General features: G+C 44.0%; 2 protein-coding genes across 8 annotated transcripts in view; one reads left to right on the top strand and one right to left on the bottom strand.

Annotated features, from left to right (window-relative positions):
- Positions 1–200: 200 nt before the first annotated feature.
- Positions 201–21,684, bottom strand: DNTTIP1 (deoxynucleotidyltransferase terminal interacting protein 1). The gene is made up of 13 exons (XM_014859884.3): positions 21,498–21,684; positions 20,851–20,921; positions 20,085–20,181; positions 15,566–15,664; positions 10,320–10,388; positions 10,012–10,068; positions 9,693–9,751; positions 8,721–8,766; positions 6,121–6,179; positions 5,961–6,021; positions 2,267–2,338; positions 664–719; positions 201–553 (listed from the first exon to the last, which is right to left on the bottom strand). The coding sequence occupies exons 1-13, from the start codon at positions 21,600–21,602 to the stop codon at positions 415–417; spliced, it is 990 nt and encodes a 329-aa protein (XP_014715370.1). The 5' UTR covers positions 21,603–21,684; the 3' UTR covers positions 201–414.
- Positions 21,669–26,724, top strand: part of WFDC3 (WAP four-disulfide core domain 3) — a 145,270-nt gene continuing 140,214 nt past the window's right edge. For 5 of the 7 annotated variants that reach the window (XR_011494420.1, XM_070485408.1, XM_044748665.2 and 2 more), the window contains exon 1: positions 21,686–21,833. The gene's annotated coding sequence lies outside the window, so the exon portion shown is untranslated. Of the gene's footprint in view, positions 21,834–26,724 lie in introns of all 7 variants that reach the window. The other 2 variants (XM_014859886.3, XM_044748660.2) reach the window with 2 other exon arrangements.

Raw genomic sequence — 26,724 nt, 5'->3', positions numbered from 1 at the left:
GGGACAGGGAACGTTGGCAAGGTACATGGTGTTCCTCGTCTTGTCTCATAAAGCAGATACGCATGGGGCAGAGGGGCTTTCCTGGGTCTACCCTGGAATTGGGGAGGGGTACATGGTCCTTTTTTCCTATACCTCACCTCTTCTAGAGCTCTTGATGTTTTGTCAGCCCCTGCAAGGCAGATTGCACAGCAGGCTCACCATCTGTGTTTATTACAAACTGTTTAATTGCTTCTTATCCCAATAACTTTACAAATATAGAACCACATGCCAGTCTGGGGGTGCTCTGCAGTGAGTCACTACAAACTAGCCCAGGCACAGCTTAATGCTGCTGAGATCCATCCCAGCGGTGGCCTCAGCCACGTGGGTAAGAGGGCTTTGGAGGGGGGCTGCCAAGTGTAGCCAGGGGACCGGGCTTCAGGTCTGTGGAGGTGCTTCAACAGCACGATGATCATTTTCCGTCCGTAGTGTCTCCATGTACTTTCGCATCTTCTCAACCATCCAGGAGGGTAGGACAAAGGATTTCAGCTCCTCTAACTTTAGGTCCAAACATCCTCTGGAACAGAAATGAGGAAGAAAGTTGACGCAGGGCAGATATAGGCCCAGACTCATCCCAGGAGCTACTGTGAGGCAGGGGGAGGGTAGGGGACAGACCACTAGTTTTACCTGTAGTCATCACTGGCAGCGAGGTCCCGGATGTCCTCCTCAATGAGGAGGTAGGCCTGGGGCAGGAGCAAAGGAAAGGAGTCATTGCCTGTGATTCATTTCAGTCCAACTTAACAGTTTATTACACATCTGCTTAATGTAAGGGCTGGAAGGGAGCGGGGCGTAGCAAGGGGAGAGTAAGTAGAGAGATTGGGGAATTATTCCTTGCAATAATCTTTCACTCAAATAGAAAACTTAATGGGTGGAGGAGTGGGGACTGGTGACTAAATTTTTTACAGCCTCTTCCTCTTCTAAAAAAGTACCCTGAAGTGGCTTAAAATGAAATGGCAAGAGAGCTAGCAAAATATATATGGAAACAGGAAATCAGGAGGAGGAAGGCATATGTTAACTCTAGGAACTAAGATAATTTGGTTTTGAACTTCACGGCAAAAGGGAAAACATGATAAACTGCACTGCTGTCTACTGACTAGGCTGTGTCGTTCTGGGGCCTGCAGAACTGCTTTGGCACAATGCCACGCTCTGCAGTGGGAGGGAGCCCTCTCGTGAGGTTACCATACAAGGGATGTTGTGCATCACATGAGAAAGTCTTCTGTGGGAGACATTTCTTTCTAGTTTTAGGGGCAGGAGTAATTGTGTGTCCCTTGAGTAATTTGTCTGCCTTCACCTTATAGGCACTGTGAACTATGTAATAGATCAGGTGTCCTTGAGAGGGTCCTGGAGCTGAAATTTATGCACAGAAGGGCACTTGTCTCCCAGGTCAGCAATTATAAAAACGCCTTTTTAAAACCTGTCTTGTTCGTGGCTTAATATTAGATACTGTCTTTCCTTTTTTTCCCTTTTTCTTATTTACATTACATTGTATTTTCTGTATCACTGGTAAGCTCCCTGAAATCTTTTTTGAAACAGAGTGTAGGCATAAGTAGAGTAGTAAAATAAGAGATAGCTTTTATTGCCAGAAAGGAGATGGCATACTGGTTTGCAAAGCCATTGAATTCTAATAGTCCCAGGGGTGGGACTAAGTTGAGTCCTCAGGTGGGGGACATTGCATGTGATGGACAAAGCCCTCCACATGCAACTACGATTTTCCTAGGGTTGTTGATTGATGTGAGCTGAGAGCTCCTTAAGTAGGGGTGTCTCTGGAAGGGGCTGCCAAATGTAGCAGACAAGTTTCATTGCATGTATTAACTCCTACTGACAAGGGGTGCTGCCTGAGTACTGCGTTGAGAAAAGATTCTATAGCTGTGCCTCACGTTTTGATCGATGAGTGAAATCTGTCAATGGCACCTGAGGGAAAAGTAGTGTCAAGTGTGTCTTGTACCTGCCATTCTCATGCACAGGTAACATAATCTAAATATGAGGGATGACGTGGCAGGAGGAGGGGGCGCTGTGTGGCAGACCTAGGGACAGGGAAGGGGATCTAGGGATTACAGTCTGCCCTTCAGCATGGGGAGATGGGCCCTCTCTAACCTTACAAGTCGCCCTTTCCGCATTCATCAGGCTTTGGGAGCCTCCCAGATTTGGAGGTAAGCTGCCCCCAATAGCCAGGACCCTGGTCCCTGGGCTGGGTGGGTCTTTGGCAGTGGCACATGCAAACAATGCTTACCATCTTCCCCCCTGTTGCCCGCATGTGATGCTGCTCAGCCAGCCAGTGCTTGTCCTGCGGGTCAGCTGCATACTGTGAGGGATAAAGTCACAGGGGGGGAGACATTAGCCTGGTGTGAGGGGCTTTTCTCATTTGGTCCCAGAGCATACTCTTGAACCTTGAGCAATTCTGACCAACAAGACCTTGGCCTAGCCTGGTGGCTGTACAGGGCTCACCAACCTCTTCAGAGCAAGCGGAGCTGAGCCCAGGAGGCCAGGTTATGGGACCTAATTCCCATAGGTTTAGCACACTTCTAATCCCCACTCCCTTCCTTTCTCAAAACACAGCATCTCTGGCAACTGGTCAGACTGGCGACTATTATTTTAGAACTCTACTTCTCTTTGAAAAAATGATCTGAGATGGCTTACAACACATGTGACTATTATGGTGACTGTATTTTCTAAAACAAAAATCAGGACACTTCATGATCCTGGGGGAGACAGAACAGCATCACAGTTAAGACCATGGCTTTGGAATTAGACAAACAAGGTTTAAATTCTGGTTTCTGCCACTTACTGATGGTGTAAACCTGGGCAATAATTTCCTTGAGACTCAGTTTCTTCAATTGTAAAACACAGAGTACTAACGCTTATCTTATAGGGTTATTGTTAAAAATAAATGAGATAGTGCTTAAAAAATGCTAAATATAGTATCCGACACATAGTAAGTGCCCTTTTTTCTTAAAGATTGGCACCTGAGCTAACAACTGTTGCCAATCTTCTTTTTTTTTTTTCCTGCTTTTTCTCCCCAAGGCCCCCCTGGTACATAGTTGTGTATTTTAGTTGTGGGTCCTTCTAGTTGTGGCATGTGGGACGCTGCCTCAGCATGGCCAGATGAGCAGTGCCATATCTGTGCCCAGGATTGGAACTGGCGAAACCCTGGGCCGCCAAAGCAGAGCGCGTGAACTTTAACCACTCGGCCAGGGGGTCGGCCGCAGTAAGTGCTTAATAAAGGCAGGTTTTATAAAATAGGCCAAGCTGGGAAATCTGGGCTATATGGTTACTACCCTTTGTATTTAAATCATCATTTCACTTCCCAAGTAATACAAGTATTAGTCAAAATTTAAAAGTGTGCACTTTTTTTTTTTTTGAGGAAGCTCAATCCTGAGCTAACGTCTGCCAATCCTCTTCTTTTTGCTGAGGAAGACTGGTCCTGAGCTAACATCCGTGCCCATCTTCCTCTACTTTATATGTGGGATGCCTGCCACAGCATGGCTTGATGAGCAGTGCCATGTCTGCTCCCGGGATCTGAACCGGTAGACTCCCGGCCACCAAAGCGGAACGTGCACAATTAACTGCTGCGCCACCGGGCCGGCCCACTGTGCACTTTCTGATCCAGCAATCCCATTTCCAGGAATTTATCCTTCAGAATCACCCACACAAGAATGTTTGGTGCAGCAGTGTTTATAATAGCAAAACTGTTGGAAATAACTTAAATCTCCATTAATAGGGGAGTAATGAAATAAATTATGGAATATCTATTCTATGAATTCTATACAGCTATTAAACATAAGATGAGGGAGACTTAATTTCATGCCATGGACAAATCTCTAGGATGTTTCTACTAGATTTATAGTGGTCAGCACACTTTTTCTGTAAAGGGCCAGTTAGTAAATATTTTAGGCTTTGCCGGCCACACACATCTCTGTCACCTATTTTTCTTCCTTTCTTTTTTTTACATCACCCTTTAAAAATGTAAAAACCCCGAGTTGGACAAAAACAGGCTGTAGGTTGGATTTGGCCCGGCGGTCACAGCTTGCCCTCAGCAGAAGCCAGATCCATGAGGACGAGGAGTTTGTGTGTCTCCTTTACCTCTAGCACTCTGAGGATGCTCATCACTCAATAACTGTTTAATGAATGAATGAAGTTTGGGGGGAAAAAATAAAATCAGAGAACAGTATGGATAGCATGATCTCAGTAACATAAAATATCACTAAAGGACAAGGATGGACACACAAGTGCATAGGGAGGGGACTGAAGGATGCCGCCGCTGTTGTCGTTGGCGACCTCTAGGGGAGGAGAGTCAGGGTCAAGAGTGAAGGGGAACTTTGTGTTTTGCTCCCTATTAGCTGTTGTGTATTGTTTGAATTTTTTTTTACAAGAATGGGTTGATATATTATTTCCATAATTAAAAAAATTAAAAAGGAAAGGAAAAATGTGAACAATGCTGTTTGAAGGACAGAAAAATGCGCAAAAGATATACTAGGCAGTTTATAGAAGAAATACGACTAGATTCTGAATGAATGCAAGATGCTTATCCTCACTAATAGCGAGTTAAAAGCAAAGTAAAACAACAAAAACATTTTCCCTCCACTTATTAGACTGGAAAGATTAAAATGAGAGATAATATCCGGCAGTAATGGGAGTGCCGGGTGGGGGTTTATTACAAACGGTGGGTCTAGAATTGGGAAAGTCTGCTGGTAACAGTGATGAATGTTTACCGAGACTGTGCCACGTGCCAGGCATCGTGCTGCGTGCTTCACTGCTCTCTCCTAATTCTACCAACCCTAAGAGGTCGGTCTGTATCATCTCCATTTTATAGGTGACAAAACAGGCTCAGAAATATGGAGCCACTTGCCCAAGGTCACGCAGCTAATCAGTAATGGAACCAGGACTGAAACTGTAGCCTTAACCATTGTGCAAAAGGAAGTCAAAGTCGGTCCAAGAGCACATCCAATGGGGGCGTGATGCGAGCAGGGCTCTTGGAGGATGTGGATCTTAAAGAACAGTCAGGCAGAGACAAGGGTGAGGGAGGAAGGCCATCCAGGTAGAGGGAACAGCGAGAATGAAGACACTGAGAGAGAAAAATGAAGTAGCAAGTAGTGAAATTGTCTAGGTGTTGGGAATCTCAGAATATAAAACTGAAAAAGTAGAGGAAGCAGGTCTGCCCTTCAAAGAACTTGAACTTGCACAGAATGTAGTAGACAAAGCCCATGATTCTGGGACCCCAAAGGGTCTGTGCAGTTTTGGCAAGGGGCCCCAGCCTTTATATACAAGGGCAAAAAAACATATCTTGAACATACATGCACTACTATTTTTCTAAAATATTTGGATGCTTTTGTGACTGATAAAATACAAATTCATTTAAGAGAGTGAGTAAATTCATGACCACCCGCCCACCTTGTTTTCTCAAACAGTGGAGACCAAAGCACAGCTGCTCTCAGGAGAGGAGTCCCCTCTTTGAAAAGGATCAGAACCTCTGCCTTGCTTCAGTCTCTTTTACAGATAACTGAATAAGGTCGTGGTTCAGAGCTCAGGCTTTGCTGAAGACAGAGCTGGATTTGAATCTTAATTCACTACTTATTAGCTAAGTAACTTTGGGCAAGTCAAAGCTTTTCTCAATCTTTTTTTTTTTTTCACCTTGTAAAAGGGTAACAATATCTATCTTAAAGGACATTTCCATGAGATAATTCAATGTAGCACTTAAAAACGTGTTTGGTATACAATAAACACATAAGGAAAGCTTCTATTATTATTGAGGCACAGAGGTATTGAGTAAATTACAAAAGGTAAAGGTTAATGGCAGAGAGACAACTAGAACCCAGATGTCCTGACGCCCAGATCAGTGTTTGTTCCAAGCTTCTCTGTGTCATCTGGAGTCCCAGTGCCATCTACTCCCACTACAACGGCCTGCCTAACTCCTGGCACTCACCTACCTTAAAGAGGTGTGGGTGCTTAATGTAGATTCTCCCTCTGGTGCCCCCCATTCCCAGGGCCCTGAAAAGGAACAGACAGTGGTAAGGACTCCAGCAGTTGCAGCGCTAGCGGTAGACCCCTAAGCTTCCCCATCTTCAGCACCAAAGCTCTGAGACTTACTTGTTGGCTCGAGATCCCAATACGAAGGTGGTAGATTCATTCAGCCGAGCTGGGTCCCACTACGCAAAAAATAGAGAGGCTGGTGAGGGTGAGGTTTATCTCGTGGGCAGACAGAAAACACTCCTTCCCCTGCCCTCTCCTACCACCACTTTCATCCATTATTCAACAAACAGTTGACTCAACAGACTGAGTGCTTACAGTATGCTAGGCCCTAGATACTGGGGATAAAGAGATGAACAAGACACAGTCTCTGTTCTCTAGAGGGCCATAGATGTAGGTACAGATAATTATACCATCATGAGATGGGCAATGATACAGATGAGTGGGGGTGTGCAAGGTGCCAAAGGAAGGCTTCCTTGTAGAGGTAATTCCCAAGTTAATTCTGAAAGGGTGAGCACAAGTGAGACAGGGTAGAGGCGAAGAGGAAGGGTTGTGTGAACAAAGGCAGGTGAGCACTGGCTTGGCATGTTGGAGAAACTACAAGCAATTCTGTGTTGCGAAAGGAAACAGCACACATTAGGGAGTGGCACTAACGAGGCTGGAGAGAGAAGCAGAAAGGGGCTGGAGGCCCTAGTACACTTCATTTTGGGGTTTGCATTTTATTTACTCTGTAGGCCATGGGGAGTCATTGAGGGCCTCTAAATAGGGAGAACCAGATTTGCTTTTTGTTTTCCTTCTGTGAGGAAGATTGGCCCTGAGCTAACATCTCTTGCCAATCTTCCTCTTTTTGCTTGAGGAAGATTGTTGCTGAGCTAACATCTGTGCCAATCTTCCTCTATTTTATGTGGAATGCTGCCACAGCAAGGCTTGACGAGTCGTGCTAGGTCCGCACTCTGGATCCAAACCTGTGAACCCTGGGCTGCTGGAGTGTAGCGCACGAACTTAACCACTATGCCACCAGGCTGGCCCTGCTATATTTGCTTTAAAGATAGCCCACTCTTCCGCAATGTGGCTAATGGATTTGAAGTGGCAAGATTACAGACAGGGAGAGCAGTTTAGAAGTTGCTGGAATAAAGCATTTTTGAGAGAAGATGAGGGTCTGAGCTAGTATAGCAGTAAGGATGAAGAAGAGGAATAGGAACTCTGATATATTTAGGAGGTAGAATCATTCCAGGATTTCACTGGATGTAGACAGGGGAAGGAAAGGAAGACGCAAAGATGACTAAAGTAGAGAATGTAAAAGAAGGTCGATGAGGAAAGATTGTGATTTCAATTTTGGATATGTTGAGTTTGAAATACTATGAAAATTCCAGGCAGAGAGGTCTAGCAGACAGTAGGATATACAAGTTTTAAACTAGAAGGAGGTGTGGGAGTGAACAAAGAGGTATGGGAAGTTTAGCACCTACTGGTCCCTGAAACCACAAGAGGGGATGATTTAGATGATCCAGAGAGAAACTTTAGGTGGAGAAGTGGGCCAGGAGAGAATTCTGGGGAATAGCCATTTACATGGGTCACTGCTGAGGAAGAACTTATAAAAGAGACAGATGGGATGTTTGGAGGGGAACAGAGAGATCCAGGAGAATGCAGGATGACCCACTCTAAGGGAGCAGAGTTTAAGAAGAAAGGTATGGTCACCAGCGAGAAAGCAGAGAGGGCCAGTAAGGCAAAAGGTGGACCATTTCTACTGGACACAGCCTCAAACAGGACCGTGGAGCTTTTACCAACCTTACTGGGCTTCCATATATGATTTTATTTGAAGAAAGGACTCTATTGCTAAAAGAGCTTACAAACAACTGTTTTAGAGGCAATAGAGGCTAATGCACAGACTCTGCTGTCAACAGACCTTGGGTTTGAGACTTGGCTCTACCGCTTACTAGGTATGTGACTTTGGGCAACTCTCTAAGCTTTAGCATCCTCAAGTGTATAACTCTCTAAGCTTTAGCATCCTCAAGTGTATAACTCTCTAAGCTTTAGCATCCTCAAGTGTATAACTCTAAGCTTTAGCATCCTCAAGTGTATAACTCTAAGCTTTAGCATCCTCAAGTGTATAACTCTAAGCTTTAGCATCCTCAAGTGTATAACTCTCTAAGCTTTAGCATCCTCAAGTGTATAACTCTAAGCTTTAGCATCCTCAAGTGTATAACTCTAAGCTTTAGCATCCTCAAGTGTATAACTCTCTAAGCTTTAGCATCCTCAAGTGTATTAAGTGTATAAGATACCTACATAAAATAAGATAATTTCTGCCCACAAGGCAGTTGGTAGGAAAGAAATCTCCTCAACTATAGAAGAGTAACAGAATCTTTCTCATAAGGTTGTTATAAAGATTAAATGAGATAATCCATACAAAAGATTTAGGGCAGTGCCTGTTACTTATTAAGTACTGAATAAGTATTAGTGACCACTAACTTTTACAGGGAGAAGACTTCAGCAAAGACTCAAGCCCTCTCTTCATTTTGCCCCTAATTCCAGTCCCTACTTGGGATCCTTCTGGGAGGCCAGTGAGGGGTTGGGGGCTGGGGGGTAGGGGAAGCGGAAAGATGGCTCTGGAATGGCATGCCCACATCGTTTACCACCCCAGCCCCTTTCCCTCCTGGCAGACCCCAGAGCCTTGACTGAGGCTCCCTGGGACAGTGGTTACTGCCCTGCTCACAAAATCATACCTTAGGGCCTTCTCGGCGAATTGGTTCACAGGATTTTGGTTTCCATCTGATTGGAAGGAAAGAAGAAAGGTGAATTCTCCAAGGTTGGGCCTAGGAGTGGAAGAAAGCTTGCTGGTGATGGTGGGAGCTCCTCATAGGCTCTCACTTTAGCCCTGGGCGTACTTCTTCCTGGCAACCCATTAGGTACAAAGAAAAAAAGCACTGGACTAGGAGCCATTTTAGGACTGGCTCTGATATTACCTAGCCACGTGGGCAAGTCCAGGAACCTCTCTGAGTTGTAGCTTTCTCATCTGTCAAAAGGAGTAAAGAGCAGCATCTGCCCTACCTAGCCTGTGTTCTGTGGAGTGACCTTACTCCATGCAGGAGACAAATCTAAGGTATGATGATTAATACTATTCCATTCCTGAGCCAGCGGTTTCAAACTACCCCCATCCCTCTTAACCAGACCAGTTTGGCTTATCTGCTGTATATATTGGGCTCCCATGTAAAGTTTTGTTTGAAAAAAGATTCTGTTGCTTTAAAAATCTTTGAAAGTGACTACCCTGGAGGCAACGTAGTAGAGTTCTGCCTCTTATTAGCTGTATGACCTTGGGCAAATAATTCTGAGTCTGTTTCCTTATCTGCAAAATTAATTCTATCTTCATTAGAGGGTGGCTGTAAGGATTAAAAGGTAAAGTATGTAAGGTGTTTAGACCAGTTATGGCACATTATAAACATTCAATATATACTGTATTAACAATAAAAAACCTCTGGTGTTTAATCAAGCTGGGCTGAACTGTTCTGGGGCAAAAACAGGCTAAACCAATCTCCCCCTTGCTGCCTTCTTTCCCCACCCCTCAAACCAGGGCACCCCTCCTCCATGGTGACTTAAACAGATGGATCTGATTTCACCAGGCACAGAACTCGGGCCTCTTTTCCTCCAGGCCCACACCCTCCCTGCTCCTCCCTTTGGCTTTGCTGGCCCCTACTCACACCATGCCGGCGGCTGCCCGGTCATTTGACAGGACGTGTCCAGGAGGCCGTCCCTTCCTCTGCCACAAAGAACAGCTGTCAGAGGCCTGACCCTGTGAGAAGCCCCACCCCACCCCATCCCACTGGCAGGTCCAGGGTCCCTTGGTGGAGATGGTTTTCTAAAGAGACCAAATGATGCTTGAGAGTGAACAGGGAGAGTGACTGTTTCCAGGGTTCCTGCCTCTCAGCTAGAAAGGCTCAAAAGTGCATTGATGAAGCCTACTATCTTTGCTGGAGCTGCAGTGCCTTTTCCCAGCCAGAAAACAAGGAGATGGCTTACCTTTTTGGGAATGGGGCTTCCTCGATGGGCACATTCCTCTTCTGTCTGCCGGCCACGCTGGAGGAGAAGGGCAAAGAGTCAGAGGAAGGCCAGTAACTGGGAGCTGCAGGTCCCCTGGGGTTGCAGAAGACAGAGCCCTGGGACTGCCCCTTCCAGCCCCTCCCTGAGCCAGGCCTCAGAAGCCCTCCTATTTGGACCTGGTCCTACAAATGGATGGTATGTGAGACTTCCCTGAGCCCACAGAGTTCACATGCCTCCCGGCTTGATTGGTCTCCCCCTCCAATACCCCAGGACACAGTGACTCTGACCTTTATCCCTGGAAGCTCATGGGTCACTCTGGGTATTACTTTTTCTCCATCTGAAAACAGCAGTTTAGCCTGAAAGGAAAAGACCAAGTGTTAACAGTCACTATTTTGGTGGGTAAGCCTCTCTGCCACCATTTTTATAAACACAACTCCAAACTGGCTTAAAACCTTTTCATGGTCAGTACAAAGGCACCCCAAGATATGCATATAAATAGATATCTATTTTTTTAAAAACTCGAATAATTAATAATTGTTGAAAAATTAGAAAATGTAAACAAGCGAAATAAAAATCAAACCTGCAATCTCAGGACCCACAGAAGACTGTCAATATTTCAATGTGAATTCTTCATTACTTTTCCATGTACACATACACTACATATTTTTCCTAACTAAATGCATTAAAATAATACATATGGCTCAGTAGGCTGCTGTTTTTCATTTAATATCAAGTACCTAGCATGTAAGTGCTGGGGACACAGCAGTAAACAGCACAAGCAAGGCTGCTGCTCTTGTGGAGCTTTTATTTTGTGGGCAAGCTCAATAAGCAGCAAATAAATAAACATATAAACAAGGTAATTTTGGATCATGACAGATGCTCTGAAGGAAAAAAAACCCCAGGTAGATGTGAGAGAGAATCGCCAGAGGGCCCCTTTAAGCAGGTGGTCAGGGAAGGCCTTGCTGAGACAGCCTCCGAGCGGCGCTGTGAAGAAAAAGCTGCGGAGAAGCATGTTTCAGGAGGAGCGCAAAAGCCCGAAAGTGGGAACAGACTTGACTCATTTGAAGAAGAAAAAGGCGGCCTAGCAAGTCATGGGCACAGGAGACAGGTGAGTGAGGAGCGTGGTGAGGCTGGCAGGGGCCCTGGAGGCCATGCAGAGGTGGCTTCTTGGAGCAGCATGTGACAGCCCTGGGTACTCCCTCTCTCTGGAAACACTCTTTTCTACTGGCTCCCGTGGCCACACTTCTCTGGCTTTCCTCCTACTTCTTTGGCCACTCTTTCTTATCCTTGTTTGCTGGTTCATCCTCCTCAGTCTGGTTCTCTTCATTCTGTTCTCTTTCATTAGATATTCTATCTGCACTCATCTATGCTCATAGCTTCAGTTAACATTAGTAAACTGATGACTCCATAATTTTTATCTTCAGGTGTACCCTCTCCTTTGACCTCCAGATTTATATAACAAACAGTCTGCCCATGACTATGCGTGGATACCTCAATTTGCTAAGCCCAAAACTGAACTCATGGTCTTCTCCAAATGCTGTCTTCTCAGTGAAGAGCGCACCAGTGCAATGTGTAATTATGCACACATCTGTGAGGTAATTTAACTCTATCTGTATGCCTGATGAGGCTGTAAGTTCTGTGAGAGCAGGAACCTGTGTGTTCATTTGCCATTTGTGTTCATTTGTTTGTTCATTCATTCACTTGATCATTCAACAAAAAGTGCACATTACTATGGTAAGAATCATATTCTAGGGCTAGGAATACAGCAGTGAACAAGATAGGGCTCAAATCTTATAAAAAAAGATTTTAGCAGAGGTAGAGGTGGGAGGGAGGCAGAAAATAAACAAATAAACTATTAATAACTTCAGATTGAAATAAATGGTAGAAATAAACAAGTAAGGTGATAGACATTAACTGGAGGTGGGAAAGGGAGTGAGATGAGAGGGCAACTTTAGATGGAGTGGCCAGGGAAGGCCTCTCTGATGACATCATATTTAAGCTAAGTCTGAAGAAAAAGAGGAGCCAGCTATGTAAGGAGTTAAGGGTAGAGCATGCTAGGCAGTGAGAACAGCAAGAGCAAAAGCCCTAAGCTTGGTGCGTGGAGAAGCAGAAAGGATTCCAGCATGCACTGAATGTGGTTAACAAGTATGAGGTGTGATGAGATGAAGTTAAAGAAATAGGCAGGAGCCAGGTCAGGCAGGGCTCTGTGGGTCATGGTAATGCATCAGGGTTTTGCTCTGTCTGCAATGTGAAGTCTCTGAAGGGTTTTAAAGAGGAGAGTGACACAGTCTGATTCCTTTTTAAAAAGATGGGTCTGGCTGCTGTGAGAAGGGACTGGTGGAAGGCAAGAGTGGAAGTAGCTCAGGGCTCAGATACACATGTGGGAATCATCAGCAGTTAAATTGGCTTCAAAGCCACAGGACTAGATGAAGTCACCTAGAATGAGAGCAAGCCCTGGAAGAGAAGGGGTCTGAGGACTGAAGTCTGGAATGCACCAACAGTCAAGGCACTGGAGCCAAGAGAGGAGGGTTACAAGGAACATGGAATGATCCACTGCAACAAATGCCAGCAAGAAGCTGAGTAAGCTGAGGACAGGTAGGGTCCACAGGATTTGACAACACGGAGGTTACTGGTGACCCTGATATAAGAGGGGTTCCAATGAAGTGGTGGGGACTGAAGCCAAAACAAAGTGGATAAAAGAATGGGAGGTGACCAAGTGGAGCCAGTGATGACCACTTTTTCCAACGTCTAGCTGTAAAAGGGAACAGAGAAACACTGTGGCAGCTGAAGGGGATTGTGGGTTCCAGGGGGGTCTGTTTTGGCTCCCCACTGTATTCCCAATGAATGAACAAACACGTGTAGAAACATACATAGGGAAAAGAAGGAAACACATCAAAATATTAATAGAAGTTATTGTTGGTAGTGAGATGAGAAATTTTAACTTTCTGCCTTACAATGTATATTTTCTGATTTTAATATAACATTAGCAGCAGGTAACACTTACTGAGTCACTGTTACTGGTCTAAATGCTCTAAGAGTATTGCCACATTTAATCCCCACAACAATCCTATGAGGTAGAACCTTGATCCCCATTTTGCAGATGAGAAAACTGAGGTTTAGGAATGTGCGATAACTTGCTGAAGGTCACATAGCTAGTCCGTGGTAAAGACAGGACTCACATCTGGGCAGTATAAATCAAGAGAAAACTTGCATTCTTAACCACCATGCCAAGTTTTTTTTAACGAATGTATATTACTTGCACAAATAAAAAGGACAACTAAAAACAACTACTCTGCAAAACACAATCAAACAAACAAACAATCCAAGGCAACGTGCCGTAGACAAGATCAGCCGTTTCTCCCTAAGAAACACCTGTAAAGGGGTAGCTAAGGAGATGAGAGAACACGATTGAGATGGTCAAGATGTGGTATCAGAAGAGAAAACAAGCAAACCAAGTGTTAACCCAATCCAAACCAAGAAAAAAACCTAGTCTAACTGTAACACGTCCAGTCTGCACAATCTTTTAATGCAACAGGAAGTTCATGCAGTTTAGACACAGGGACCCTAAAGAGTTTCCAAGTATCCTGGCCACCTGAAAGCGAGGCTCTGTTGTGAGGCAGCAATATGTATTATAATTGTGAATATAACTACCAAGAATTTAATATTTAGTATATTCTGTGCTGTGTGTACTCACGCTACGTGGTAGTTCTTGTCTATTATCCCATTCAATCCTCACAGCAAACCACTGGTGGTGGGGAGTGTCTTATTTTCAATTTTAGAGATGAGTTTGAAGGTCAGAAAGGTTAAAAGACTTGCTCAAAGTTTCTTGATTCATCTGGTTTCAAGTTGGATGAGGATGAAACTCTCTGGGCCTTCCTGTGCTCTGATTCTATGTGCTCTGACCACAGACCCTTTGGTTCCCTACTCTGGCTTCCCACTTACATCCATCCTGGAAAGGGTGAATCTGCGAGGTAGACATGGGGATTCAGGAGACTGGGAAGGTGGTATAACCATCCATGGAGTACAGGTTATGCCCAATGCACTCAACTTTATCTTCATCTTTATCTTTCACTGGGACTCCTGAATAGTCTCATAAATTTCCCTTCCAATCTCCTTGGTACATTCCCAAACCAGGCTCCTCATGATGGCCACAGTGATCTTTCAAAATGCACATCTCATTAGGCAGTTCTTCTGCTTAAAACTCTGCATCTATAATTTGGCTGGCCGTCCTCTGCTTGATCTGGTCTCTGCCTACCTCTCCGGCCTCCTCAAGAATCATTCTCTCTCCACCCTCTGAAAACCAGCCGCATTAGCTTCTTTCTGTCCCTGAGACATACTCCCGCTCCCTTTTGCCCATGGGCTCTGTACCCTCTAGTGTACTCTCTCTTTGCCTGTTATGCTTACAGCCCTTCTAACGGTTTGCAGTTATACTGCATGACTACTGGAGTAATGTCAGGGCTTGGGGGGTAAGGACTATGTCCATCCTGGCACAGGACTAGGCACACAGTAGGCTCTCAATACATATTAGTTGAAGAGATTAAAAAAACTCAAGAAAGCATTTTGGGATCTAAGCGAGAGTGAAGGTTTTATCAATTTAATTTTGATTCAGTTCAAACTTATAAGAATATTTTCAGCAAACTGCCATGTTTTATTATCAGCAAATGTTACAACTAATTACCACACACTACAGTCCCAGAGTGAATTAATGAATTGGCCTCTTACGAATTTGGTTAGCTTAAATTTAATAGTCTATCAGAACCAGACTGGCTTTCACTGCACCGAGAGGATGGAGTTCTGCCCTTTCAAAGCTGAGGTCCAGGCTTGGTCTTGCTCTTTCCTGAGGCTGTCCCGAGTAGCTAGCCAGCCAGCCGCCCAGAAGATGATACTCTTTCATCTCCCAATAATTGCCTCCATAGGACTGAAGTCAAACCAGCACTGTGGCTCTGACTATGAAGAAATTTCCATCTCTGACAGCTAATGGCTTCACAGTCAAGCACAGAACCTGAGTAATGCTGACAATTCCTATTAATAACAGCAGCTGACATATGCAAACAGGTTCACTACCATTTTGGGAATGTAGCCATTTATAGACCCGATGTCATGCCTCCTGACCACATCTTGAGAGAAGAAAAGTAGAAAGGGTAATAGTCCCCATGATACCAAAAGAGGCTGTGACTACTTGGGGATCAAGTCACAAGCACTTGCAGAGGTGAGACAGACCTTAGCTATTCTAACTCAGCCTTGTTCTAAGCCACAATTTCTTCATCTGTAAACTAGGGATTAAAAAACGCCTTCTGTACAGGGTTTCTTCTGAGATGTAAATGACCTAACGCATGTGACAGCATCCATCACAGTACCTGGAATATAGCAGCTACTTCCCTTCTCTTCTGTCAACAACAGCTCCAAGAACTATCTGGATGTAAGTGGCTTGTTGGGCATCCTCCAAAATACCACTGATGATGGGATCACATTTCTTACCAGGGCTTGGAGGGCTAAACCCTGTGCCTACAACTCTTGTGCCCTTTGGTCTCACCTGCTCCAGGCAGCTCCGACAGGCCTCCTGGATCAGCTGCTCTGCGTCCACTTCTTCCCCGATGTTGTCTCGCACATTCAGTGCTGCCTTCTGGAAGAACTAGGGAGAAGTACAATAGAGGACAAGGTCAGAAGTTCTGCTAATTTGCATCAACTTGAAGGGAACTGAATATAAAAGAGAAGCTCTTATCCTATCCTCATACAGAAGAGAAACATGATATGAGCACGGCTTTGAGATGAGACAGATTTAGATTCATATGCCAGGCTGTTTCTCTACTCTTAAGGAGGAGGGTAATCATGGAGGTGCCCAAAGGATGGTCATTACATTGTTAATGTGTAAGTAGTGCAAAATCAAAGAATAACCTAAACCTCCACGTATAACTTAAATTACAGCATCTCCATACCATGAAATAATATGCAAATATTAAAAGTCATAGTAAGAATGGTATAGGAGAATATATATATATTTTTTACATTGGCACCTGAGCTAACATCTGTTGCCAATCTTTTTTTTCTTCTTCTTCTTCTCCCCAAAGCCCTCCAGTACATAGTTGTATATTCTAGTTGTGAGTGCCTCTGGCTGTGCCATGTGGGACGCCGCCTCACCGTGGCCTGATGAGTGGTGCCATGTCCATGCCCAGGATCCGAACCAGCGAAACTGTAGGCTACTGAGGTGGAGTGCGTGAACTTAACCACTTGGCCACGGGGCCGCCCTCTAGGAGAATATATTTTTGAAGTGAAAGGTATTCAGGATATACTGCCAAGTGAAGGAAGCAAGCTATAAAATAGTTTGGCATAGTATGAACCTATTTATATAAAACTCAGCAAAAAGCAAACAGAGAGGCAAAAGAACTGTAAGAACATATATTAAACAGCGGCGATATTATGAATGATTGTTTTCTCTTTTTTTCTTATCTATATTCTATTTTTATAATGTATATGTATTACTTCTGAGAAGAAAAAAAGAATGCCAGTGCCTGAGGTGAACAGGTGAGGGTAGGCCAGAAAAGATCCAGAGTAGGAAGTCCTAATTGAATTCTGACTTTGCCCATCCGTGAGATGGGAGCAGTGAGCCTGGCTACAGACCCAAGATACTGGCAGCTCCAATTGCAGGGGGAAAGGGGAGACTTCAAGAGTTTAGGAGGGAAATTTTTTCAGGCCAAATTAAATGGAATGATCAGATGAGTTTGACTTTAAAACAAAAAACTAAAAACTGGAGATTAATACTGGTGTTTGGTATTGACTATTGGCTAAGTGAAAGCTGGTTAAAATAATAAGCTGGATACTTTACAGCCAGCTTGTGAGGTGGGCAGTGCAATGAACATATAGGGGTGAGTGTAAGCTACATCTAGACCTGAGAATGAAGTCTGGTTGTGACTAAGGCATTCTCAAACACTACTGGTAGAAATGCAAAATGGTGAAACGTTTCTGGAGAGAAATTTTCTCAAGAGAAAGGTATGTTTTCCCTTTTACCCTCCAATTCCACAATTCCATCTCTAGGAATTTATCCCCTAGAAATACTCACACAAGTGAGCAAAGATAGACATTTAATATGTTCAGTGTAGCATTGTCTGTAACAGAGAAAAACTGGAAACAATCCAAATGTTCTAGGGACTAACTAATTAAATTGCGGTACAACCATACAATAGATTAACCCAAAACTATTACAAAAGAATCAGGGTGAGCTACTATGCACTGATCTAGAAACACAACCAAAATATATTGTTAAATGAAAAAAATTGAGTTGCAGAACAGTCTGGGTAAACCGATCCTATGTATTTTTTAAACATGCATGTGCACACACATACACAAATAAATATGGGTGACTATATAGTCACTGTTAACAGTTTGGTGTCTCTGGGAGGTGAGTTTTAGTAACTTTTGGTTTTTACTTTTTAGAATATCTGTATTCTTTTTTTCCAATATTTTCGTATGAAATTTTTCATACAGACAAGTTGAAAGAATTATTCAATGAATATCTAATACCTACCACCTAGAGTCTATAATGAACACTTTGCTATATTTGCTATCACATATCCATTTACCCAGCCCTTTATCCATCCATCAATCCATTTTATAAGCTACATTATTAGAACTTTTTTTTAAAAAAGGGGCATGCATTTAGTAATCACAGAAATAAATAATAAAGATTAACATTGTCTTGGATAAAATCAGCCATATCTAGAAGTTATAATCCCAAACACTTTTAAGAAAATGGGTAGCTGAGCTCTGGGAACATCGTTAAACAAAGTGAAAAGATGAGGTTGATCAAGAGTGTGAACTTATCTGAAGCTGTGATGTAATCACGTATTTGTACCTTGTCTGAAAACAAGTGTGATAAAGAAGTATCTTCACAGACTAAATAAGAGGGGAGCCCTCAGCCACAAATTGTGTTTATCCAGCATTTTTCCAGGAGAGCAAGTTCCTGAATCATGGTATCCACTATTGGGACAAGCTTTGGGACAAGAAAAGGGCATTGGAGGCAGACAATCTTGCACTGAATTCTGACCTAGCCTTTTCCTAGTGGCTTAACCTCTATTTCTGGATATGTAAAGGTATGGAGGTATGAGAATACATAGTGCATTCTGGGATGTGCAAAAATTAGAGGTGGGAACAACGCAGTATACAGGGGTGTGTGGCTGGGGTATGATCACAGTGGCCCACATACGCCATGTTAAGGAATTTGGATTTTACCCAGGAGGCAATGGAATGTCGCTGAGGGATTTTAAATAGGGAAGAGACATTGCTGGATTCACATTTCAGAGGTCCCGGCAGCTGTATGGAGGGTGGCTTGAAAGAGGGAAAGAGTAGAAGCAATTAGGGATTTAGCGGGAGCCTGGGTGAGAAATAATGAAGGCCTGAACCAAGGCAGAGGCAAGGAAGAAGAAGGGCACGCTTGACAGATTGTGAAGTAGAATGGACAGGATTCCACGACTGGATATGGAAGATGAAGGAGAAGGCAGAGCCCCTGGTTCCGGTTTCTAAGTGAATGGTGGTCCCATTCAAACTTAACGTGTCCAAACTGAGCTCCTGATTTCCCCAGCTTGTTCCTGTCTTCCTCATAGCAAGTCAATGGCAATACAATTTTTACAGTTGCCCCGGGCAAATAACTTGGGAGTCATTTGCTTTTCTTTTTCTTTTGTCCTGCCCATCTGAATCATCGGCAAATCTTCTTGCTACCTTTAAAATACATACTGAATCTGACTTTTCCCCAACATCTTTACTACCAACACCCAAGCCACTGTCATCCCAAGCATCCTAAGAGTCCTCCTGCAGTCTGTTCTCTACACAACAGTCAGAATAACCCTTTAAAAGTGTTAAGATCTGGGGCTGGCCCCATGGCTGAGTGGTTAAGTTTGTGCGCTCTGCTACGGCGGCCCAGGGTTTCACTGGTTTGGATCATGGGGGTGGACAAGGCACTGCTCATCAGGCCACGCTGAGGCAGCATCCCACATGCCACAACTAGAAGGACCCACAACTAAAATATACAACTGTGTACTCGGGGGATTTGGGGAGAAAAAAGCAGAAAAGAAAAAAAAGAAGATTGGCAACGGTTGTTAGCTCAGGTGCCAATCTTTAAAAAAAAAAAGTTAAGATCTGCTCAAAACTCTCCAAGAGCCTCTATTTTACTCATAATAAAACCCAAAGTCCTTACCATGGCTTCAAATGCTCTGCATGAGTTGGGCCCCTGTTACATCTCTGATCACTTCTCCTGCCATTTTCCTTCTTGTTCAGTCTGCTCCAGTCACACTGCCACTTTGTTGCTTTGAATGTGCCAAGCACACTCCTGCCTCAGGGCCTTGGCCCTTGTTCTCTCTGCCTGGACTGCTCTTCCCCCAGGTATCTGCATGGCTTGTTCTTTCCTCACTTTATTCAGGTCTCTGCTCAAATGTCCTCTTATCAGAGGGCTTTCCTAGTCACAATCTATGAAATAGCACCCTGTTCACCACTGAACAGGCACTGGTCACTTTCTTTCCCTTCTCTTGGGCACTCTCTAACATAGTAATACTCGTTTAAAGAGGGCAAGGACATTGTTCATTTTGTTCACCGCTATACCCCCAGTGCCTGGAACAGTGTCTGCTTTTATGGCAGGCACTCAGTAAATACTGTTTTGAATGAATAAACAAACACAAAAGGAGGAGGTTTAGGAAGAAAAACAGAGTTCAGTTCTGAATATGCTGGGTTTGAAGTATCCATGGGACATTAGGTAGAGCCATGTAGAAGTTTATTTCTAGGCCTAGAAAAGAATTTTAAATAACAACAATAATAGTGATATTATTAAACAAGTAATAAAAACAGTTGCTATGTTCCAAGCTGTGCTGAGCACATTACACTTCAGTCACTTCATCTTCACAATGGCTTGGCAAAAGAAGTATTCAAACTGCCCCCAAAGAGGGACAAAAGTTCTCAGGATTCAGAATTGGAAAACTTTAGATATCTGTATATACTAGAGAGAGCAAGGAAAAGACCGCTCCTGAGTATTTCTCCCTGTTAATTTTCTATCCTTGTGTCCCTCTCACCTTCATATACTTGTTGAAGACAGTCTGGATCTCCTCATTGATGCTAGGCTGCAGGACAGCTCGGAGGAGGTCCATGGAGATGGAAGGATCTGTGAAACTGCATTTAGGAAGGAGACACATTCAGGGGGGCATGTCCCAAACACATCCTTTCCTACTCTGCCTAGCCAATTATTGACATAGGATCCTTTAGTGACAATAATAGATAGCTTTTACTGAAAACTATCTATGTGCCCAAGTTCTGTGCAAACCATATAGATGCATGACTTTATCTCATTCTCATGATAACTCTGTGAAATGGGTATTATTTTTACAGTGTTTCATGAAGTATAATACTTATACAGAAAAGTCTATACACCTTAAAAGATAGTTTTAATGAACATCCATTGAATTTCTACCCAGGTCAAGAAATATAATCAGCATCCCAAAGGCCCATCTTGTGCTCTCTCCCTTCCCTGCGATGGATGCTACTATTAGCCCCACTTTTTTCTTAACCTCCATGCTATTCTGCCTCTCTAGAGTCAGCGAGTGTTAGGAGTCTTAAGCATTATTGAATCCACCTCTCCCCCTCATTTTGTACAGGAGTTCAGAGGGGGAAGGGACTTGCTCAAAGTCACACATAGAGTTACAGAATCTGAGTCTCCTCTCTCCTAGTCCAGTGCTCTTTCTACTGGCTGATGATCTCTTCTCAGCCCTGTGCAGTGGGGACCCCAAAGCTGCCATCCAAGCCAGTGCCTGAGAGGTAAGTCCCACGCAGGGCCAGCCTTACCTTGTTGTCATCTGTGAGCGGCGGCCCCTTCGCTGCACCTGCCGGTGCTTTATCATTATGTTCCAAGGGTTCTGTGGGGACCAAGGGAGCAGATGTCACTGAGGCCCGTGACCCTGGGGTCGCGGTAGGAGGTGGATATGATGTTAAACCATTTATCCCTGCTTCTCAGGCGCTTTCCCTACCTCTCCCACCGTGGGGTAGGCGGGAGGGCGGTGGTTGGAAGGCCCCACCAGGGACGAGGAACCGAGGAAAAGTTTCCTGCCTCAAAAGTCCCAACCCCACCTTTTCAGGAAGGGCTGGAGGACGGGAACCAGTGTTACCGAGGGCCTATTCTGGCAGATATGTGCTGGGTGCTCTACCCGCATTTATATCCCATGCCCACAACAACTTTGTGAGGCTGGCACTGATCATCTCCATTTTATAGAAGAGGACACTGGAGCTCGGGGGGTTGACAGGACCGGCCCACGTCACCTAGCGAGGGGGGCGGTACCAGAATTTGAATTCAGGTCGTCGGACTGCGAAAACGCCAACCCCTCGGCAGCACCAGCCGCCGCGTTCTCTCGCCCGCGGGCCGGGGTCCTGGGAGCCCGAGGCCCCGCCCGGCCCGAGCCCAGCCCCGGCCCTGGCCTTCCCGGGGGCGCCCTCACCGTGAGAACCAGCTGTTCCGCTGCGCCCGCGTCTCCCAGCTCGGGGCCGCCCCGCTCTGCCCCGCCGGGTCCCCGCGGCTGCTCGGCGTCGCCAGTGGCCCCCATGGCGCCCCCGGCCCCCACAACTTCAGTCGGACTCTGCCACCGGCCGGAAAGTGGCCCCGTGACGTCATTGGAGCGCGCCGGCCGCCCGCCCGGAAGCGCGACGCGGGGCGCTGCGGAGTTACTGTGGTGATGGAACCGCTGGGTCTCCCTGGGGCCGGGACGCTTAGAGGCCTCGCGTGTCGGGATGGCCAGGGTTTCCTCCGGGGAGGGGCCGCGTCTCGGGTGTGGACTGTGAGTGTTCAGTCAAGGATCGTTCTTCTGTTGGGCCAAGGCCGGTGGAGAAGTGCGGGGCTGGAGGAGAGCGGCTTTCCATGGGCTGGGGTTGGGGCGTAGGGGGCGGGTTTCGTACAGTAGGGTCTGCAGTTGAGTCTTTGAAAACTGTAGATTTTAATGTGCCGGACCCTCAGCCCCAGAATTGGAATGGGCCTAATGCGGGGACCCGGACATCCAACGAGAGGCGGTCTGACGCATACCATCCCAAACACGCATCCACCGGGTGTCTCCAGGCCTTGACTCCAGGGGCCACCCCTTGCGTCTGAAGGCATCAGAATAAAGGTTGGGCCTTGGACCGTGGATTCCCTCAGCCCCAGGGAGCTGGGCTTCTCTCTCCAGACGGGTGATTCTGATCTGGGCTGGGGATGCAGGATTTTAACAACTGAGGAGTTCCCAGGGCTCCCCTTAGCTCTGCCTTAGAGGTAAGACGTCCCTGAGTAGAATTAGATCGATTTATGGGTGCTGGAGAGAGTTACTGTGGACAGAGGAAAGAATCACTGCAATTTAATTAATTAATTCATTCATTCTTTCATTTTTGCTGAGGAATATTCACCCTGAGCTAACATCTCTGCCAATCTTCCTCTATTTTGTATGTGGGTCGCTGCCACAGCATGGCTGTGGAGGAGTAGTGTAGGTCTATGCCTGGTAACTGAACCTGGGCCCTGGAAGTGGAACACCCCAAACTTGACCCCTAGGTCACAGGCTGGACCCTCATTGCAATTTAAATAGCAGATATTTATTTGGGCAATTAGAATTGCAGTTGGGGAGACACAGATTCAGGCAGAAACCCAAAATGTGCTCTGGAGAAGACAAAGAAGGCAAGGAGTTATAAAGATGAAAAGATAAGCCACACAGGTTGTTTGCAAGACTTTGCCATTGGTGCTGGCAACAACTGTTACTTCTTTGCTGCACATGATTGGTTGCTGAGGCCATCTCTAAGGCAAAAAGTTCTTATTCATGGGAGTAAACATTTTTCTTAAAGGAAGGTCAAGATAACAAGAGGCATAGTTCAAAAGTTACATTCCAAGTGGGTAGAGATGTGGTGTACCTGCATAAGTCCCCCTTCTTTAATGGCGTCCCAGTTCTATTTTAGAAGCCCCTATGTTAGTCCTTTTTTTGTTATGCTGTCCATATTATTTTTAGCAGGTCATGGTATGGGGTAGTAGAATGCATGAGTTCTGCAGTTAGAAAGATCTGAGTTCAGATCCTGTATGATGTGGTGATTAAGAACATTGACTATGAAATTGGACTGCCTGCCTTTGTTCTACTACTTACTAGCTGTGTGACCCACGTTTCTTTCTGTGCCTCAGTTTCTCCATCTGTAGAGTGGGGATAATAGTACCTAACTCATAGAGTTGCAGTGAGGATTAAGTGAATTAATTTATGTAAGGTACTTAGAACTGTGACACAAGTAAACTCTCAAACAATGCTATCTGTCGTTACTATTATTAAATTCCAGCAGCCACCACTTACTAGCTTTATGACCTTGGACATTTTTTCTCAGCCCCTCTGAACCATTTTCTCACCTGCAAGAGTATTGTGAGGATCAAAATAAACAGTGTATATAAAGTGTATCAACAAAGGTTAGTTATCTCCATTCTCCATTATCAGCCTTAAAACAGTAAGGTAACTTCCTGGCACCAAACACTTTGGCCCTATTAAGGGAGTTTTTACCTTTAGCCTTGAATGTCCTCTACTGTTTAAATTCCCTGGGCTAAGCAGCGCCAGTGGACTCTATTAGGTATCATGGCTGATGGAAGTCATAAGCAGGCACATAAAAATTAAAAAAAAATACGGGAAGAGGAGATAAATAAAGGGGGCATAGATGGTCTAGACTATTTGAGTCATAGCAACTGTTCTTTTAAGTTCTGTCAACTAGCCTTCCTATGGTCTAAGAATGGCCTGTGTGGGCTAGAGGGACCAAGATGTAGGTTTTTGTTACACTTGTGTTAGTTCTGAACAAACTTAAATACTACTTTTCTGTAGGGTTTTTTTGGATAGTTTCTAGGTAGTCTGTTCCATTCTTTGTTTTCTATGTTGCTAGGATGGACAGGAGCCACAGCACATTTTATTAGCTTTGGTTATTTTTGTATTGAGTCATACCTCTACTCCTGTCATCTCAGCTGTAGCTATGCCCTTCCAAAGCCCTTTAGGGGTCTCTTTAATCCTTTATCCAAGAGTCATCCCTCCATTTTCCCAGTTACCCACTGGGTTCCTCATCATTGTCCCTATGTGTTGTATATATTGCATTATAGAGTTTGATTGTCCCATGTAGAGGAAGAGCAAATTTTGCTCTACCCTCCAGGTTCTTCTGGTTCTGTAACAATTAAATTGACATGAGACAAACTAATAGGAGAAAATCAAATTTAATGAATTTCATATGTACAGGAACCCCACATACATGAGAGGGTCAGAGACCCCACATACATGAGAGATTCAGAGACAGAAAGTTAAAGTGAGGTATATATGCCATCTTGAACTAAGGAGTGGGATAGGGGCCTGGAGCTTCAGAGGGGAGGAGGGTAATTCACAGGATGCTAAGAAGAGTAGGTGTTCAGTAATTAGAGGTTTGCCTTGCTGTACAGATAGGTCATAAAAAGTTATTTTCTGGTAGTAACTCTTATGGGCAAGATCCCAATTTAAATTCTTTAAAGGAGAGGTAAAAATTTGTTGAGCCTGCAGGGTCCTGATTGCCTTTACCTCAAAATATTTCACATTCCAAAGTGGCACATCTTGGGAGGCCTGTTCTGAACCCCTTTGGTCCTGCCTTTGAAACTTCATGAGAAGTTTCACATTCTAGAAGTTGAGTTGGTAGATTGCTCCATCTCATGGAACCAATCTCTTGGTTTAGAGCATAGGTCAGTCCAATTAAACAGTAGTGTTCAATTTCAGGAGGTGACGCAGGTGGGCTCCCAAGGTCAGGTCTATGGTGCAAGCAATCAGGTATTTAATAAGAGGCATTTCTATGGAAACAAAAGGAAAACCATGCTTAGTGATTGGAGCAGATTATAATCTCAGTTTCTGAGTTCTAAAGGCAGCCAATTGAGATTTCTAGATGTACAGCTCAAAGCATTTTCGGATAGAGTAAGAGTGGGCAGCAACAGTCTGACAGATTTTCCTAGTTTGCAGTTTGAATGTCTCTGATGATCTTTCTGAGTGGCCCATACAGCAACATGTATAAAGATTGTGTATACATAAGGCTTTGTGGTGATTTCTCTAAAATTTATATCAAATTGTTCAGCTTCAGTTTGCAGGGCGTCAGGAAAAGGGCAGTTTTAGTTCTCAATGATTCCAAGTCCAAAGACGGAAGAAAATTGGATATGTTAGTTGGGAGGATTGTAGCCAGGTATTGGAGGACACTAGAAGAATTCAGAATCCAGTCCACTTTACAGGTGGAAAACAACCTCAAAGCCAATAAATAGCTCTAGAATCTAATATCCACAAGTGTGTAATATATTTTCTATTGAAACATAATTTTTCTCTGTAAAATCACCCCCATTTCTACCAAAGATAGCCAGATTAAAACAAATTTGTTTGCAAAATAAGTCATTTCAATAAACTTGGCCCAATTATTTATATAAGTGTAAAAAGAATAGCAATTGATCATATAGGCTCTTTTAAGTCTGCTTTGCTGGAACCTTTCATAAGGAATCTCCATATTGAACTTTTAAAGGCCTCTTGAGGCCAGGAAACTGAGGCAAGGACTTACCATCAGAGTCACCTGCAACAGCTATAGATTTGGGTGAATTCCTCTCCTCGAGGTTCCCAAGATACCCAGAGTTTCCTGCACCTGCCAGGAAGTGACCTTCATTACTCACCTGGTAAGGCTGCTGGGAATCCTCTAAGCAAGGTACCAGGCCAATATGTCCAAGGGGCTTTTATTGGTTCCATAAAGTCAATCTTGGTTCCTTAAAGCTGTCTGATCATATCTGAGGCTGTGCACATTGTGTCTCAAATATAACACTCTAGTCAAAGCCTTGGTAGTATAACCAATGTTTCCAATTGTGTCCTGTTATAGGGAGAATGGATTCTTATTGGACTTACGTAAATAACTATCTGCCATGAAAATAAGAATACTTACTAAGAGTTTCCAAATAATGTAGGGGTCAGATAGGGAGGAAAAGATACCTGTTTGAATTTTGCTTACAAATGTAATTTACCAAACTGCTGTCATAGTTATAGTCATAGCTTAAAAGAAAAAAGATTTCCTTAAATCTGGAAAAACAAAACATTAAAAAAAGCAATGTTTCAAATAAAAAGGCATAAAAAATATAATCATTCTCATCAGTTCGTTCAATCCCATGTAATCAATTCTTGATCTTTTGTTAGCAGTTTTATGAAGTCATCATTTTCTCAATTAGCATTCTGTAATTCCTTACCCAGTTCAGTTTTAGGATCTGAAAGTTTATCAGAAACCTGTACTCTAGAGTCTGTGTCAGAATCATTTCTATGAATTTCTCTGAGGCTGAAACATATTTGCAAAAGTATCAGAATAAAACAATAACTGTAAATGACAAAAGACTTAAAATGGCATGGTTAAAGATCTGATTACAATGCAATTGACAAGGGAATTTGGTTATTTTTTGTAACACAGATTTTAAAATAATGACTAGAATTATAGCAGGGCACATCAGATTTTTAGGAATTTTATATAACTTTTAGAACACTTCTATTAATATCATTCACCCACACAATATAACCTAAGAAGATTGATCATAATTTTTTGACAGTGCTTTCCATGTGATTAAACATACCAAATATGCCTAATCAGTTTAATAGCTCCCTTTTTATAGGAAGAGAGAACAAATTCTTTGAGAAGTCTCAGGGATCCTCTAGAAATTCTCAGTTA

This window comes from Equus asinus, chromosome 15 (genome assembly GCF_041296235.1).
Source record: "Equus asinus isolate D_3611 breed Donkey chromosome 15, EquAss-T2T_v2, whole genome shotgun sequence".
Taxonomy (NCBI): Eukaryota; Metazoa; Chordata; class Mammalia; order Perissodactyla; family Equidae; genus Equus; species Equus asinus.
This window is presented reverse-complemented; position numbering and strand designations above follow the sequence as displayed.